General features: G+C 37.8%; 2 protein-coding genes across 2 annotated transcripts; one reads left to right on the top strand and one right to left on the bottom strand.

Moving 5' to 3' along the window:
• Positions 1–1,081: 1,081 nt before the first annotated feature.
• On the bottom strand, positions 1,082–16,482 carry HELQ (helicase, POLQ like; the record flags this gene model as incomplete). The annotated part of the gene is made up of 18 exons (XM_079534914.1): positions 1,082–1,159; positions 1,700–1,834; positions 4,191–4,304; positions 4,765–4,938; positions 5,229–5,327; positions 6,409–6,566; positions 7,699–7,918; positions 8,420–8,524; positions 8,821–8,962; positions 9,762–10,001; positions 10,887–11,032; positions 11,748–11,846; positions 12,332–12,429; positions 12,866–12,938; positions 13,912–14,112; positions 14,642–14,820; positions 15,295–16,021; positions 16,330–16,482. The coding sequence occupies 18 exons, from the start codon at positions 16,480–16,482 to the stop codon at positions 1,082–1,084; spliced, it is 3,141 nt and encodes a 1,046-aa protein (XP_079391040.1).
• Positions 16,483–16,527: 45 nt separating this feature from the next.
• On the top strand, positions 16,528–18,787 carry MRPS18C (mitochondrial ribosomal protein S18C; the record flags this gene model as incomplete). The annotated part of the gene is made up of 6 exons (XM_079534092.1): positions 16,528–16,786; positions 16,893–16,954; positions 17,784–17,867; positions 18,186–18,243; positions 18,574–18,633; positions 18,717–18,787. The coding sequence occupies 6 exons, from the start codon at positions 16,528–16,530 to the stop codon at positions 18,785–18,787; spliced, it is 594 nt and encodes a 197-aa protein (XP_079390218.1).
• Positions 18,788–19,414: the final 627 nt, after the last annotated feature.

Consider the following 19,414-nt stretch of genomic DNA (forward strand, 5'->3'; position numbering starts at 1 on the left):
AGTAGGAGAATTAAACTTTTTAGGCGTTTTTTCATCAAAAGAAGGCTAACAGATTATTTACTTGTTACTCAAGGTTTCTCTAATGAAACAAGCAAATCAGCAGTAAAATACTACTCATCATTTATTCACCACCACCTTTTGAAGCAGTGTTCTATAATGCAGACCCAACTATATTTGATAACTCTTCAAGTGAAGTGCTTTAACGTTATCATGTTTTACACAGCAGTTTGAAAAAGGAGCTCAACTGTGTCATGACTGAATATTTAAGACATTTTTAAGCTGCTTTTATGAAGCATACCTTCTAGCTAGAACTGCTCTCTTTTATATGGCTTTCAATACCCTTACTACTACAACTATCATTTGCCTTTGTAGTCTCAGAAGTTGATATGGCTTCTGATATTGCCTTAATATTCAAAACCTTTCAATAAAATTTAAACCCTATTTGAAAGTCTCTTACAGAATCATCCTTAACAATTCTCTCCCCAGGCATTAACAGAGACAGAATAGTCATTTGGTGTTCAAATCTGTTAAAAATAGTACTTAGAAGAGGCAGTATCTACAATTCCTTATGCAACTCTGGTATTTCTTCATTAGAGCTACAACTCTATTTCTCATTCCATTAGCTTTCCCCAGAAGACAGGAACTCCTATCAGCAGAAGTTTTAAAGTAGTTTGCTCACACATGGGTGTCCTAAAGGATGCTTATGATGCTACCACGTCACTTTTTACTGTGCTTTTTAAGCCAGCTATGAGCCATAGTTCTATGTACATAAGTACACACCACCACCTAAGTCCAGCCCCCAAAGCATTCCTAGAGCTATGTATAAAGATGGGAGCTATTTAATAGCACATCTTTTGATTCTGGTCTGTGCAGAAGAGTTTCATTATCAAAATTTTCAAATAAAGAAAAGTTTCCAAGAAATACTTTCAATTCAAAATTCACACAAATATGATGTATACAAAAGATAATAAATATTTATTATATTTACAGCATGTATACATAGGACAAAGTTAAAACCTAAGACATGCCCAAATACTTCAATTCATTATTATTTTTTTTATGACTGAGCTGGTCAGTAGGTTTATGGGATATCCGTAGGCACCTTTAGGAGTTCCTCTACTTCTTCTTGTAAAGCTTCAGCTTTTTCAGTCAGCAGCATCTGTAATAGCAATCAAACAATTAGGAAATTAAGACAATCATTTGTGATACTGTTAGGATTAAACATCAGTGTTCCTTTCCAGGTTTGTATCTGGTCTTGAAAATGAAATGAAACAATGCTGTTGCTCACAGGACTGCAGCACTAATCTAATATCTTCTTATGTATTATGCCAAGACCTTGTACTGTTCACTGTTCCAGATAAGCTACCAGAACATTTCTGGTCTTTGTTTCTCTAATGAAGAGAACTCTTTACGACCCCCCACAGAAAAAGAATTGGTTTAAGTAGTTTCTATTTGCCAATCATTTAAGTGCATCATGGGCTGTAGTCGCTGAATTCACCCCCATTGTAATCATCTTAGATAAATAATGTGGTTAAGAAAATGAATTCACTAGATTAATACTGATCACTGTTGCCACTGCAAATATTCACAAATGCCTTTATTTCTAAACTGAATCTTCCACTTTCTTTTAATGTTATTCAAATATTCACTTTTGAAACTTTGAATTCCTCAAGTAGTTTCTTTTAACATACTTGCTTACCTTTGCAGACGAAACCATTTGTTTGGCTTGACGTCGTGACAAATGCTCGATCGTCTTCACCAGAGTTTCTGGGTTTGCATTAGCTACGTGTGCTAAAGTTTTGTACCCTGCATTATAAAGCTGTTTAGCTCGTGCCTGTAAGACAGAAGTTGTGTTAGGTTATTTTAAGAGGCAATAAGAATCCTCAATCCACCTCAGACATTTATATATATTTTTTTAATAGTGATCCAGGTTCCCTTTGATTCACCTTTCCAAGAACAGCAAGCCTTATACGAACTAGCACTAGCAATTCAGAGGTACTGACTTAAACCTGAAAAAAACTTACACAGTTCTAAGTAAACCAGGCATCATTACTCCCTCTGCACCTGCACAGTACTGTGTCTGCCACCCTCATTTCTCTTTTGTCACGTTTTCTGCATTTGCTGTCACTGACACAAATCACTGCCTTATTTTCTTTAGAAGATCTAAATGAAATGAGAGCTTGTTGTGCCTGAAAAGTGTTGCCCCTATTTTTCTGCAACTTTTAATACCACCTCATGAGCTTCCATAGCACTCCAGATAAGACTGCACTTCACTGCTTAGAGCTTATTAATATTTTTTTTGCTTTACTCAATTGTATCTTTTCCTCTAGTTTTACGCCAACTCATGGCTGTTAGCTCACAAGGACAGGAGAGATTCTCTGGAATTTGACAGCTAAAATCAGCATGGGAGTACGTGTGGCCTGCTTCTCTTTACTAGGCTTGGTCCTGTTGTGGTATAAGAATGCAATGCAGCCCAACAGTAATTACTGTATACGGTCTTTTTGGAGATGTTTCTTTTGCAAAACTTACAGTGATTGAACTTGTATACAAAGTTTAAGTCAAATGCATTTCTAGGCTAGTTTTTAAAGCATTTGGTAATGCCAAGGCTCTAACTGCCTGAGTAATAATTCCTATCAGATGGAAAAGTGGTACACTGCTGTATGGGAACTGCTGAATCACAGCCTGAACCTCTGATTGATCACCTGAGGCAAGCACTCAGTCAGCTGCCAGAGCACAGGTGAAGGCAATTCAGCTGTGTGACTGGAAGGGGTGGAGCCTGGCTGCAGCTCTCCTAGGCGCCATTTAAGGGCTGCCTGCCACTAAGGAAGGATCTCTTCTGGAGATTGCTTTTTGTGGAGTTTTTTGTGAGTCTACAACACTGGTGAGTACTTTTCACTTATCTCTGATTGTCTTTCTCAATGTGATAATCTTAACAGCTTAACTTCTCTATATACTATATAACGTCTGTATGCTTATTGATCATACAACTGCCATCATATATTTGGTCAATCACACTTTTTTTCTCCTATTGTTAAGGCACCAAGGAATAGGAAATCTAATCTGATGGCATATATATATAGTACAAGTATCCAACAGAAAAGCTTACAAACAACACATGAGTACTTAGTGATGTGAAGTGTCATAATTCACAAAAAAAAATCCATTAAATGCCAGCAGACCTCTTCTGTACTGTTCTGTAGCTGTATGCACAGTATGACTGATAGCTCAGAACCTGCCCTTGCTAATAACTAACAGGGAAATCATAGTTTGCTCTTTGGCAACTTGAAATTCTAAGGACGTTTTCTCTTTTACTATGGTAAGCCAAATATTGATTCTATCAGTTTCCTACACACAAAACTATGTAAATCATGCCTGTTCAAGATGTCAGTATCTGCTAGAAGTACCAGCTGTCAGTATGATTTTAATGGTTTTAATTATTGTTTAAAAGCACCTTGATGAGAGCAATGTATTTCAAGAACAATCTGTACAATGTAACTTCAGTAGAATCATGCTGTTCAGACTCTTCTTGCCCTTAAAGGCTTCAAGCCATGGAATGAAGACCTTTCTTCTCCCTTTATACCAAATTCAGGCCATTTCATACAAAATGCATCAAGGTGTAAGTCTCCATAGCTTTAACTTTTCAGTGTAAAAACTCACTGCCACCAATCTGCTGACAACGTGATTTCTACAGTATGCTGGAATAGAAAAGACACATCCTTTTCAAAGGAGGTTCACTCACAATCCTGCACTCAGTTCCCACAGTATCTTAATGCTTGAATAGGAGCCCTCAGGAACTAGTCACATCTCTCATTTGAAATACATGCACCAGCATTAGTGATACTAGAAGCTTATGTTCCCTGTGTAACTTCCCGTAGTTCTGTGATAATCTTCTAACTTAACCTCAAAATAAACTTGACCTGGGCTGTGTTTTACAGTTGAGCACAAAGCTCTAAATTGGTATGCAAATGCAGTGCTTTCACTGTTGCTGCAGCAGCAACTGGAAGGAGAATATGACTGGCTCCAGCTCGCATTCCCCCACCAGTCCCTGACGTAACAGACTGTTGCGAGGTATTCCTATGATGCCAGATTTGGAATAAAATCTAGCCTGGTCTTCCAGAGATACTTTAGTGATAATAACATTTAGCACAAAAGTTTGCCTTTGTCCAATTGTTGAAGATAGGTTTACTTACCTCTAGAACCCCTGCTACCTCCATCAGTGGAATGAGCTCTGTCTTAACACAGTATGTCAAGCGCTTGGTAAGTTCTGTCAGCAGGGCTTTATAAACCCAAAATTCCTCCAGTTCCTGCAGAGACAAGGACAATTAAGTCAAAGTAAAAGGCAGTAAAAAAGACAGTAGGAAAACTCTTCTTGCTATTCTTACAGCTTGTTGCAGAGTTGCATCTGGCACTCCTCAACTAAATCTGGGATGGTTAAGAAACAACCAAGACAGCTCTTTTCTCACAGTGACATTCCATCACCAGAAGGCCTCATCTCACAAAGGTAAGCTCATAATTTTCCATCAACTGCACTTAATGACACTGATCAGTGACCTCTGAAGTAGGTATTCTTGTATTCTCTGTCCATCAAGCTTACTGTTAACACAAGAAATATGCTTTGTACTGGCATTCTTTTCTTGACAATGTATAGTTACGCACAGGAGAGGTGAAATGCACTGTATGCATTGAGTTTAACATAACAGAAGAAGACTTCAAGTTTTGCAAAGCCAATCAAGAGAAGATACTAGGAGATATTTAGTACACTACCTCACAGAAATGCAGAACACAAGAAGCAAATGAGGCAGCAGATGTAAGGAGATTCTGCACGTAACCTCGGGACATGTTGAATTTCTCTGAGACGCTCCATATGTTGGTCTCTTTCAGTAGGGCACACAGGACAAATGACAGGTACAGCCTGTTCACAACAGCAGTGTCCACATTCTAGGAATAAAACAAGTTAGAACTCAGTACCCCCTATGAAATTCACAATTTTCTGCTCATTCTACAAGGATTAAGTCTTTACGTTCCTGTTCCTTCACATCTCTAATATAATCTAATATGTTAGACCCTAATACATTAAACATTATGAAAAACAAGATGAGGTGAAAAGAAAGTTAATGAGTAAAAGAAGAGTAATAATTAAATACTTTCAGGAAAGTTATCCAGCATTTTTAAACAGCTGAATTACAAGACTAAACTGTTGTCTTAGGTGTAAGAAATCTCCAGCCTACCTTTCTGATGGCTTGTCCAGAAGCCTTTTTTGCAATAAAGCTCTCAGGTACTCCTACCATATCTGCTACTTTTTGCTCTGCTGAACTCAGCTGGTTGAACTAAAGGAAGATTGATTACAGTCAAAATCATTTCTTCATTACAACTAATTAGAAATTAAATGTTACAAATCATAATAGCTCTAGACAATGTATATTTAACTCTAAAAAGTAATTCACATAACATTTGTTTAATACGCACATCACCTGCAGGCAAATAGCTAATTTTGCTTTCCCTGCTCCTCCACAAATAAGAAACTAACATACTTTTTCACCTTTAACTCAACTGGTTTAAAGCCACATACACCAGAATTTTAGCAGCTGAACACATCTGTATATGTGTAGAAAGGGTGTGTTTTTTTTTTTAAATGCATACACAGCTTAATTATTAAGGTGCACACAGCATCACATTTCTCACCTTGTCTGGTAATGACAGTTATCTATATAAAATTCAAGATGAATTAGTTAAAAACCACAAACTACCAGTAGCTTTTCTATGTACTCTAGTATTTTCTCCCAAGTCTTGTTATTTACTTAAACACATCTGGAATTTAAGTTCTTCCCTGTCAGATAGTGATTAATGCTAGTATGGAGTTATATAAAAACAGATCTGGTTCAGTTTCACCAAATATTTCAAAAATAAGAAGCTCCATGACCAACAAACAATTTTTTTTTCCTGTACTCCATGCTTGAGCTTGCAGAACAACTCTTCAGGATAATTTCATACAAAATTCAGACAACTAGTTCTTATGAAATATGTTACTGAAACCAGAAGTCTGCTACTGAAAGGAAAACTGTGCTTTTAAATATCTGTATCTAATATTTGAATACTAGGCTGACTCCTCTGCAGTCAGATCTGCAGCTTCTTTACCTGTCAAACTGTTGAGTACAAACCCGGTTATACAGACTTTAGTGCCATTGTGCTGCTGTTTCTCAGTAAGAGGACAAAATATCAATGCACAACACAAATTAAGTTCTTGAGGTAAAGAAAAGCACTTCTGCCCTATGATTGAAAACGTTAACATCTTTACCTTTTCATCAAAGCATTATTGTACTAGTTACGTTCTGTATGTATAAACACACTCAAAATCCACTAAGCAGCATTAGTATATGCCCCAATCAAACATTGAAATGCAGATCTCACCTGCCTCAAGTATATCATCCAATCTGGGCTGCAGTTGGAAACCATGTCATGCGGAGTAGCTAAATAGAGAAGATGAAGACTGCTCTCAAGAACCAGCCCTTCCAAGCCTTTCCTCAGTTCTTTGTAAAGGAGATTGCAGTACGACACGTCTATAGAGCCTAAAATAAGCAGACAACACACAGCAATTTTAGGTAGGCATACAGAGTTTAGTGCAACAGATTCTCACATGAAGTCATCATTTTATTTTTTCCAGAAAAGTTTGTTGGTAGTGCAATCTTAATCCAAGAGGAAAGCGTAGCCCAAATAATCATTGTTATCTATCATTACTGGCAAAAAGGAACTGCAAAAAGTCTGCGATCACTGGTTTCCACATACATTTTGTGTGCTTCTGGAACGTTTGAATTATCTTCTTTTGAAGAAACTCTTGTATGAAACTGAGAGATAGCTTCAGCCTGTAAAATACAAGTGCTTTCCTTGTCCTACATCTTTATGCTATGAGATGAAAAAAATTGTACTTTCTGGTTGTATGGGAACTTTTGATCATGGCCTGAACCTCTGCTTGACCACCTGAGACAAGCAATGAGTCAGCTGCAGGAGCACAGGTGAAGGTAATTCACTTGTGCTACCAGGAGGGGATGAAGCCTGGCTCCACCTCTCTTAGACCCCTCTTAAGGACTGACTGCTACTGAGGAAGGATCTGTCTGGAGGTCGCTCCTTGAGGAGTTTACTGTGAGCCTACAACACTGGTGAGCATTTTCATTTATTTTGATATCTTTCCACTGTGATAATCTTGCTAAGCCTGACATCTTATTGATGTTAGGCTTATACTTATTGATCCTACATCTTATCAAGCCTAACCTCTGTATACTTACTGACCATACACTGGTATACTTTTTACATTAGATTTGGACCACATGTAATATTACTTCCTTTCCCCATTAGTCTCTTAATAGGCATTGTGAGTAACATTATTTTTTAGCCTACTTGTAAAAATGAGATTGTGAGTAATTTTCATTACAAACACTAAATCAAATTAAGTCATTAATTTTAATACAGTTCTAGTTTGAGTCGTCTTGTGATTCATGTTGTTAAGATTCATACCTGTAACGTTCAGTCACACAATGCTTACTCATTCTCAATTTCAGTCCAACACATTATTTAGTAACTAAACTAGCACTGGGCAAGCTTTTTTTTTTTTTTAATTGCCTTTTCAAAGAGAAGAAAGAAAGCCACATTAATAAAGGTAAGGCTGAGATGAAAGGGCTTGTTGAAGAATAAGATTAATCTTACCTTTATATGTAGCTTTACCCAACAGTGTGATTGTTAGTGTACTTTTGGAATTTTGATCCTTTTCCATTATTTTTCCTTTTAAGAGTCCCTTTTCTATTAGATTTTCTAGTTCATCTCTAACAATCTCTGAGAGGCTCTTCTCTTTCAACAGCAGCTGCTGCTGGACACCCAGCAATGTATGGCACATAAAACTGTACACTTCCTCTTGGGTAACTGCAATCTGTATAAGATTTGGAAGCAATTAGATGTTTAAATGTCATCACACAAAAAAGTGCATGCTATTCAAAACAATTACTCAGATTATCATTTAAGTTGTTTATAGAGAGCTAAGTGACAAATAGAATAGACAGCTGATCATTGATCTGATGGGATAGCATGTCCATTTCTTTACTATCCTGGCTGTTCTATTATGTTCATTTGTTTAGACTGTTGCTAGTTTTTATTTGTAGAATCTAGCATCAGAAAATGAAGTACTAAGACACTGGAGAAGGTAGACAATAACTTTGGTTTTGTCCACGCTAGAAAAGCATCATGTTATGTCATTGCTTTTTAAGTGAGGAAAATATTATTCACAGTTTTGCACTTCCTATTTGAAGGGAAGCTGTGCTGAACTTAGCTAAGTTCAACTGTTAAAAATATCTGGTTTTCCTACAGAATCAAGTAATACAATATTTATTGCATCCCCCAAACACTTTAACTGCTCATAATACTTAACTAATACCTTCAATCCAACCAATGATAGCAACAGGTACTGCATTCCCTTGGTGAACTCTGGCAGAAGATTGCTGTAACAATTCTCCAAAGGACTGGTTATTAAATCCCGAACCTAAAAGGTCCCAAGAAATATATTGGTACAGAAAAATATTTAGGGAATAGTTTTAAGCTGTTCTGAAGTACTGACACTTTGTTTCTAAGCAGAATCACAAGTATCTGTAAACATCAAGCATTTATAGCTAATGCCTGAAAACAATCCATGTATGACTAAAGCAATTAACTGGTATTTTGTAAGTCAGTTACCTCAAACAAATTCTACTGAGATCAGGCTAACGACCTCATCTACTCTTCTTTATGTCACCAACTTAATCCAATGACTCAAATCACCAACAGCTTCATGAAAGTTACCAAATGTTTGTCTTTTTCCTGCACTATGAGAATACTTTCACCAGCACTGTCAATACCAGCTCGACCAGCTCTGCCAATCATTTGCTTATATTGATTCTTCTTCAGGAACTCGCTAGCAACATAAGGGGCTCTTAAAATCACCCTGTAAAAAGAAATCATTGGTAAGTTGTGCTTAATATTAAAATTATTATAGTTGCAATATCATAAAAATGCATTCTCTAGATATGCTTCATGCTTTGCAACGAAGATAAGCAAAATTGTACTTGTTGAACACTTTTTTGGAAACATCTAACACCTTGAAGTCTGAATTATAATCCATTTTAATTGCTGCAGAGCCTTTGTATTAGTTGAACACAAACAATGTTGACCCTGAGTCAGCAGTGCTAAAAACAGACCACATTTCTCTGTTAGGAAAATAAAGTTCTCTCTCCTCAGATGTGTTACTCAAACACAGACACACAAAACTGGATTCTAAGCAAACAGTCTCTTGGTCTTGAAGACTAGGGCAAACTGTACCATCAATACCTGTGTAACAAGTGCTGGCGTATTATTCTGGTAAAATATATTTAAACATCTTCTCCTTATAAAACAATTTTAGGATTTAAACATTATTCTTGTAAAGCATTTAAAAAGCATCATCACTTGCTCATTATTACTGAACACTGAAGAAATTTCTCAATATAGTAGAAATTCCTTCATCTGTTCAGGAAAATGTTCCTCAACTGTGCATTCTGAGAGACTTGTAACTGACATGTTTTTCCTAGAATTAAAACTGCAAAGTTATCATCTGTCCTAAGCTCACTGTGTTAAATTACTTCCTCCTGAAATTTCCAAGTAACAGCTGAAAGATATTTAACAGAGTTCTCATATTTCCATTTAAGGTTTATTGTTATTATTTACAATGCAAGAATGAAACAATGTAATATTTTTGGTTAACTTACCTTCTGGCTGGCAGGTTAACGCCAGCAGCTAATGTAGCTGTGCAAGCAAGAAGACACAGGACACCCTTAGAATATGCTTCTTCTATACTCTTTCTTTCATCATTTGTAAGGCCGCTATGGTGATAGGCAACACCAAAAGGAATTGTTTGCCTCAGAACAGGACAGATGCTTCCATTTCCAGTATCCTTTAGGTTCTTAATTAGGTCCTGTTTCTCTTTCTCCCTGTGAGCTCTGAATTCTCTTTGAGAACAAAAAACATTTCTTCAGACTTTGATCAATTAATAATCACTTTAAAAAATTAAGGCAGATATCTTCTACATTTCTCTCCATTATCTGTTCCTGTAACTAAATATGTGATAAAGATTTGGATAAAGATTTGTTTCTGATAACTTCAAAATAGTAATACACAGGTAGAGACTAAAGTCACCCACAACTGATTTTTGTTGTCGTTGTTTGGAAGCATGGGTACAGAAGGCATCAAATATTGATTAGGTGTGTATCAGGCACATTGAAGACAAGAGAGAAGGTCAATATCAGCTTATAGCAAAGTTTATAGACACTAAAATTGGTTCCAAGATTAGGAATTTGAACAATCAATGTAATTTCTTTCTACATGCTATTTAAACTAGATTATAATTATATTAAATCAGACTTTTATCCAGTCAAACAAATCTCAGCTGCTTTTGTACGTGAAGCCTAGTTCAGTGTTTACATCCTCTAAGGAGAGAATACTTGATACTTCCATAGACAACTAATGACATACATGACCAAATACAGGGCTGTAGAGAAAATGTCTTTAAGTAGCTTGTGGAAATAAGTGCCAATAAGATAAGGTTAAATGTTTTTTTTTTTTTTTTTTAGTATACCCTTCTCTTACTATGTTTTTTTTTTAATTTATTTGTCCTCTATTTGTAAAATCTGCTGAAAAAAATCTTGTAAAACAGTTTACTAATAAGCCTTCAGCAATTTTCTATAATATATCCAGTTAATAGCTTCATGTAATTCTGTATATTCAAAGTACACCTCATCACCCAGAAAAAGCCACTTCCAAACTAGTTAAGATAAACCCCGAGTTCTAGCCAACAATTTCATATATAATAAAAAAAATCAGGAGATAAAACATACTTGTTCAGATACTTGCAAACCATTGTAGCCACATTTTCACAGTTCTTTTTAGTGGGACAAAAGATTAGGCAGGAATATTTTGGAATAACTTCAGTAACCAGTGCAACGATGTGGTCAGGATCTGCTTTCTCCAGACTACTAGAATACTATCAACAGATTGACAAACATCATTTTTCAAACGTAGAATTTAATTCTTAAACTCAGCAAGTACTCAGTACCTGTTCTCTGCCTTCCCTAGTGCATTCTCCATTTGTTTTAAGGTGACTTAAACAAGAATTTGTAGGATGAACTTCTCCCAGCCAAGCACTTTACAGTTTACCGAAAGATTCAGCTCAGAATATCCATATAAAAATCAACACTCTTCTTCCTGCTCCTCAATATCTTTACCTGCAGTGTTACAGTAGCAATGCTGCTCGTGCAAGTGGCAGTATACCATCATCCACCAATCTTAACATTGAAGTGAATCCAAATAAGTCAGTAATAAGCTTATAACAATGAACATATGTTCTGTTATTTAAAAGTGAGAACGTATGTTGTGTTATTTAAAAGTGATAAACAGTTGAGAAAATCTACCCAAAGACTTGCAGTAGTTAGTTCTATGGAATTTTCAAGTCCTTTACTACCCATGGGAAAATACTGAAAAGAAAACAGACCAACCCCACTTTCTACTAAGAGCAGTAAAAATGTTAAAATAGAGCTAAATATCTGATATTTAAAGGACCTTTTTCTTCTTCTTAAGTTTGCTATTGTCTTTGTTATATGCATTACAAGTCAACTATGTTATTTCTTCTGTGAAAGCACTGCACACATCAACAAATAATGATATTTTATAATCATAGTTCAAAGAAACTTAGATCTTACCTTGAAATTAAGGAGACGTGAAAAAGTAAAGCCATTTTCTGCTTTGCTGTCAACTTCATAAATTGTATCTCTTATCTTTATGTATTCCTTTAACTCTACCTAGATTGATTTAAGCCAGAAACAGAAATACTAGTCAAATTACCAAGATGAAGCCATTAATAATATGTAGCTGTTTTTTTAGTAAACATCATGCTTCCCTTAAATACATGCATGCAGTCTTTAAAAATAGATCTAATTATCTGCTCTGGCAAAATAAGTGCCTAATTAGCTAAGAATATGCATCACTGTTCATAAACAGTTCTCATGATTGAAGACTACTAGCTCAGACTCCACATGCATTACATAAACAATAATGATTAATCACTATTTCATATATGTAAGTATATGTACGTACACAATACACTGTGTGGCAAATCATGAAAAAAGTTTGTTAGTACCATTACAAGTCTTACCATGCATATTGCTTTAATTTTTAAAACATGGTGAAAGTAAACACGTGGCCCATGTTAAAAGTCTGAACAGGGCTGCTATAATTTTAAAGCCAGCAACAATATTGACTGTTTTACAATATTTTGTGTACATACCGGTCTGAAATTTTTAGTATAGTACTCTGCTTGCAGGAACTTCTGCAGGTCTCCAACATTATTTAAAGTTGCACTCATTCCAACAATGTGTGTATTTGCTGTAAAAAAAAGTTTTACAGAATTTATTTCCATGGTCACCATTTTAAATGCTTTGCTCAATAGTTAACTCAAAAGCCTGCTTATCCATTATTAGCATTTACTTTTAAGTGCCAGATCAGCAGTTTTCATGGGGATGTAGCTAAGAAATATTGCCTGAGATGTAAACATAAAAAAGGAAGTCTTCTCTATGGAGATGTTTAATTGCAGTGGCAAAGGGGCTCCTATGAAGAAATGAAAGATGTTTGACAATGCACAGAATTGCTCAGAAAAATATCAAGAAAGCTTCAAGAACACTCAGCCCATCCTCATGGGGTAAAACAACCCAAGCAATCAACACATTTTCCAAAAGCAGCCAGGGCAGCACAGATCTAGAAAGCAAAAAGGTGATCTCTCTCTACAGGAGATCATAGAACGATATTTTAGAGACTGACTTACTACTAGCATGAAGTATTTTTGCAAGAGTCATTTCTAGTGTTGCTCCACGACTTCCCTCACCAATCATATGCAACTGCAGACCGGAAGAGAATCAACCAAGAGTTACTACTGGGTTACAAATATTCCCAGAAATACAACCGTTTATTTCTAAGTAATTCTGAGTTGAGTGTCTGTCAAGACTCTGTCTAGAGATCTACTTGGTAAACTGACATGCTCAGCTTCTTCTCTAAGTATTGACTTAATTAATATGTATTTAAGAACTGCAGGACAAAAGATCCAAGAGTACAAGCAGCTAAAATTTGCATTCCATTTAATTAGATCACAAGTGTCATGGAAATAGGATCTCTTGCAAGTACAGAATTGGCATGGAGATGAAGCAACCTAAACTTACCCTGTTCAACTTATTTTTAAGAAACACTTGTTAGGGATCCTAAGCAAATCTTTTCTTAGTAGGCAGGTGCTACCAGAAAAAGCCCAACTTATTTATGAAGCCTCTTCACATTTAGAGAAGTTGTGTTTAACTAAGGCCAGCCTGGAGCATTCCAGGAGTTGAGCACGTGATTTCACATATTACACAATGTGATTCAACAGCTAACCTTTAGCAGTACAACTCAGTCACATTATTAAAAAGCAGACTAACAGGTAATTCTCAGTGAAATGTGACTTCATTTTCCCTCCAGTATACCAGCCTTCAGATGCCAGGATATCAAATTCAGGCACGCAACATGCATATGCAAAAGCGTGGTCCAAACAACTCAGTATCACTTTTTAATTTTTGTTACTTTGTAGAGCCAAACTAAGAAACAGTTAATTTATAATTAACCACTAAACACAGTAGATATGTTAATGCAGTCTCTATGACAAAGAATACTTCAGTTGATGAATAAAAATAACATTAATCATAACAGGCATTGGTTACAGATCAGTTTCCTGATCCCAAAGTACCAATGAAGTAATGAAGTTATACTGCTTGTGACATGGTAAGCCCTGGAAACTAAACCAATGAAATAAACTAAAGCTATTTATGGGAAAATCTTGTGACCTACCTCATCTACTACAACTAAACCGAGGTCATTGATTCTATCTGTTTCAATTAAAGAATTCACAAGAGCATGTCCTTTTTCTATGGTAGCGATATAAAGTGACTTTTTTATTCTTCTCTTGATGGGTGGCAATCTTCCCTTACTTCCTGCATATTCTTCAACCAGGAAACCTAATTCTATCCCAAAGCTTGATAAACCCCAAACCTGTTAAAAAAAAAAAAAAAAAAAAAAAAAGCAATGTCAGCTGGAAAACAAACTTGTGCTCATTCTGAATTTCAGACCTGTCTCAATTACTCAATCACGCATGTAACCTACCCATATCTAAATCAATTGCATAATGAATACGTTCCCCAGTTGAAAAGCAAAAGCATTCACAAACTTTATCAAACTGTTCTCTATCTTCATTTTGATTTAGTCAGAGTAGCATATGCTTCTATTACGTTGGTACTTTGCCAGAAGGGATGACAGCAAAAGGCACTGATATAAGAACAAAAATATGGGTGACGCTGCAGAAGGCTGTCATTTCAAGAATTTCTTATAACTCAGCATATTGAAGTGATAACCACAATATTCTACTAGAATAAAATTGAATCTTAGAGCAGCGCTAAAAGGCAAAGCAACTCATTTCCCAAAATGTTTTTATGAAAAATACAGTTACCTAATGCTACTGCTAAACCCAGTCATGTAACAAGGCACACTGCAGAAGATGCACAATACCAGGAACTTTCCAGACCTTTTCTTGGACAATGGCAACATAGGGCAGGATCATCAGAACATCCTTCTGCCTGCAGAGTAATTCTTGGAGAATTAAAATTTCAGCAACAAGTGTTTTTCCACCACTAGTTGGTAACGAGTAAATCAAATTCTTCCTCCGCTGTAGAGATTTTAATGTTAAGCAATCATGCTGCCATTCTGCAAAATTAAAAAAGAATTATTGCCAATCCTCTTAAAGATATTCTTGTCCCCCACCAGGCTCTTTGCCTATGCTGGGTAAAACTCATCAATTCAGCGTTCAAGAGTTTTCTTCAGTTAAGTGCTACAAGTCTTACCATTTTCTCAGATCTCACACAAGAAAGTATTCCTGTAAGCCACATCCTCCTCCTCCACACTGCTGAAAAACAATTCTCTTCTGACATAGCTTATTATTATTACCTTAACTTTCTTATGCTTCCTCCTCTGGAGATCCAACACGACTTAGGCTTTTCCCTTAAATGCAACAAGTAGTATTACATTATCCTACTTTTAGACTTGAAAATATTTTAATTTCAATATTTAATTTGCATAATGGACAGTAATTCAACCATAAACAAGTAACTTTATACCATAATGGATTAAACAGAAAATACTTATAATTGTTTGCTTTGAAGAACCCATAAGTTCTATTACCATAAAGTGTTTCAATGCCCCGAAATTGCCTGAGGAGATGTTTAACTTTACTGGGTAATCCATAAAACGGGCCTATATCAAAAGACGATGATTCAATAGTTTCCCTGGCAACAGAAATCTCTTCAGATAAAATAGCTTCTTTAAGCTGCTTGGTCTTTGAGACCACTGGAGTCTGGGCTTTGGCATTTCCAGTCATAGCATTTTTCAGATGATCTTTAAGACTCACGCTTTTACATGAATCAGACCTAGAGCCTGTGGAAGATTTTGTGCTTCTGTTCTTGTGTCCAAAGTCAGGACATGGAGATGATGGACTCCGGATTTTGTTCAAGGAGGAATTCTTCCACTCATCCATCTTCTCTGTGCCTGCAGATTTTTGGGAATGAGAAGAAAGCTCACCCATTTTCTCCAAATACAAAAGTTGTGATGAAGGCAATTCATTGAAAACAGAATCACTGAGGTCTTCATTGGTGTCTCCAGCATCATTTTCATTCATTTGGAAGCCGTAACGTTCATCCACTTGATGCATACTACTATCTTCTGTAGCATGCAAATTACATTGCTTGCTCTGGTTCATTTCTGACTGAAGATTCCCATGTGCAAACTCCCTGGCTGCTTTCATGTCCACACCTTTTTCCTGAGGGTGCTGGTGCTCTGCATCAAGAACTTGAGCCAATAAAGAATCACTTTCATGGTCGCCAAACATATCTTCTTCACTATCGTTGTTACACTGTGAAAATAGAACAGTAAGAGAATTAACACTGCAAAGTAACAAGCTGGAAAAACCTCGGTAACCGAAGCATAAAGTGTAATTCATTTAACTGCTCTGCAATTTATCAAGCAATTAATCTGCCTTTTCACTTTGTCAGTTCAACTTTTAATGGAATGTATACTTGCAAATGAGTGAAATGCGGCACAGAGTCAACCAGCAGCTTTTTCTGAGGTTTCTGATCCCGAACACACCCCCTGCTCAAGTGCTCCCCGCCACCACAGCCTCGCTCCGGCCCGCTTCCCCCGTCCCAGCCACCACCTCCGTACCGGGGGCTCGGCCGGGGACCCCTCACCCCCAGCACTGTGTCTCTTGCGAGCCAGCGGCGAGGAGGCGGCCCCGGGCCGTGCAGGGGGGTGGCTCCGTTTGCGAGCGGAGCTGATAAGGCTCCTCCTCCGCACGGCGAGAGCGGGCTCGGCCATGAGGAGGGAGTCGGGACACGTCAAAGCGGCACCGGGGCTGCGTACATGACGGCCGGCAACGCCACGAGGCACCCAGCCCCAACCGCCGCTTCCGGCACAAGAACAAAACAAACTGTATCACGTGTAAGACGCGCAGCCAATCGCCTGCCTCCACCAGTGCAGGCAGCAGCCCCATTGGCCAGCGGATGGTATTTCCGCTTGGCGAAGTGGCGTGGAGGAAGTTGTGCGCAGAGGGAGGTGGGAGAGGTGAAGATGGCGGCGCTGGCTGTGCGGGGCGGCAGGCTGTGCTGCGGATGGGTGCCTGGTGAGCGGGCTGCGCGTTGCTCTTTGCCCTTTGCCATGCGTCTCTGCGGTGTCTTTAGGCTGCCCTATCGAGCTGCCGCTGATGGTGTTGTCTCTTTGCTGTGCAGCCTTGATGCGGGAGAGGCCTTGTCGTCTTCAGCACCAGCAAGCGGCGGTCGGGTCTGACTTGGTAAGGGTTCCTCACCTCACTGCCAGGTGTGCCATGGCCGCTTCCTGGCAGCTGTACATGGAATCCAGTGTCAGTGGGTGAGCTGGTCAAACAACAAAAATGAAAAGGAAGATAGCATCTTGTGCTGTGCCTGCTGCTCTCGTGATTGAGAGATACGTTGCTGTATAGGTTACAGTGTTTATCGCTTCTCACTGTTCCTGAAATCAGCTACTAAGTGTTTATGAGTGCCTATATAAGGTATAGCCTACTACCATGAATGTAACTCTTCCATGCTGTTTCAATAGCTCACACCTTAAAGAAATACTGTTGTTTTTTTTTTTTTTTCTGAACTGCAGAATAGTTTCAATTGGAAGGGGCCTCACAGCCTACCCAGCCCCCAACCCTTTGCAGTGGGCAGGGTTACTGCCCACCAGCTTAGGCTACCTAGGATCCCATCTGATCTGGTCCTGACTACCTCCAGAGATAAGACATCCATGGCCCTGTGCCAGGGCCCTACTGCTCTCTTGAGTAAAGAACTTCTGTATTATAGCTAATCTAAATCTCCCCTGCTTTAGTTTTATGTCACTTTACTTGTCCTACTTCTATCAGCTCATATAAAAAGTCAGTCTCCTTGTTTGTATGCAACTATCAAGTGCTGGAAGGCTGTAGTGAGTCTCCCTAGAACCTTCTCCATGCTAAAGAAGCCTAACTTCCTTAACCTGCCTTTGTAAGGGAGGGGCTCCTTTCGGTTTGAAGGCATTCTTTTTCCTTTAGATCTATGTGAAATCAAGTGCAAGCTGACTATTTTCTTGCAAACTTGCAAAACATTTTAGCTCTTGTCTAATTACAGCCTATAGAAATGGAGAATCCGTATAAAGAGCCTCCCAAAAAATGTATCTTATGTGGAATAAATGTGGACTACAAGAATGTGCAGGTGAGTGCTTTGAAAATGTAAGTTTATATAAAGCATGTAACGGCTTGGGAACAGAAGTCTGAAGTTAATGATTAATACCAATGTTTAGAGGATCTAAAAACTGAAGTAGTATCAGTGTTTACTGATAAAACTAGTAATGTAACTAGTTACTTCAAATCTGTAGGCCTATTAAATAAAATGTTCAGTTCTAGTTCTACTGTAGTGTGGCTTAAATGATAGGGTATGTGGAAAGTTCTGTAAGAAACAAGTCCAAATATGAAGAAGTTAAAGCTTCTTTTACAAAGCAACCCTTACACTCTTGTCTTTGCTTTCTAATAGCTTCTGTCCCAGTTTGTTTCTCCATACTCTGGCCGCATTTATGGCAGGCATATAACAGGTATGTGGAATGCTTACTACTTACTGTTTAATGTTGATGTATTCTACAGTCTAGTTCACTTTAAACAGATATGTTTACAGAACTGGATATTACTGGTTGTGCACATCTTGAAATGTTTATGTTAACTAGTAGCCTTCATCAAGACTTGAGAATATCCTTTAAGAAATCACTTTTTAATCTTAACCATAAAAAGGTATGTAAGTGTGCATACCTTTTTGTAAGAAGGCTTTGACAAAGCCAGAACAATTTGTCATTAATAAGACTTCCTCCTTAAACTGATCAGTGAATTACGGTTGAAGCCAGGAAGCTAAAAATAACTTATTTGTTTAGGCTTGTGTGATAAGAAGCAGAAAGAAATTTCAAAAGCCATAAAAAGAGCTCATATACTTGGTAAGTATTGTTATACTTCATAGTATTTGGTAAGTCACACTCATTCTTTATTTAAAAAGACCCTCCATTTTATTTTCTTACAGGATTTATGCCAGTTATGTTTAAGAACCCATCATTTCTTACAGACCCCAAGATTTGTAATGTTAAGTATTGAGAATAACATACTGTAAAGAAATAAAAATAAAACAAAATCACGCTTAATATTCTCTACTGGTATGATTAGCTGGAATGGTTTTTTGGCTCAAAGCTTGTTCAGTGGCATTTATGAGATGTGACCTGTTCAGTAAGCTTTCATGGTTACCGTGGTCACAGTGATAAGAGAAATACTGGTGGGTGATCAGGAGAAATCTTTTTCAGCTGTTGCTCTTCCTGGGCATTCAATCTGATTTGTGGGGATCCTTTCTGAGGAGAGGACCGCCATGCAGTCAGTGTGCATACCTAGCAGTCCACTGTGTGACAGCTGTGTGTTCAACTGCTGATGACCAATGGGAGGGGGGTGTGCTATGGATGTGCTGTTGCCCCTGATGACTGAAACTTAAGTACCCCTGACAACTGAAGGTAGCTCTAAACCACACAAGTGTCCCCTGACAACCAGCTGCTGCCCCGGCAGCCAGAATTCTGCTGTGAAGAGGCTAAAAACCCAAAAAGCTCTGAGGTAGAATGGGTACCCTCTCTGCCAAATTGCAGGTGTGCAGGTCAATGAGATGTCATTGACCAACTTGCTGCCACTCTATGGACCAACATGTGGTATTCTCTGAGAATACGAGTGCACCCCTTAGGA

Source organism: Tetrao urogallus, assembly GCF_951394365.1.
Source record: "Tetrao urogallus genome assembly, chromosome: 4".
Lineage (NCBI taxonomy): Eukaryota > Metazoa > Chordata > Aves > Galliformes > Phasianidae > Tetrao > Tetrao urogallus.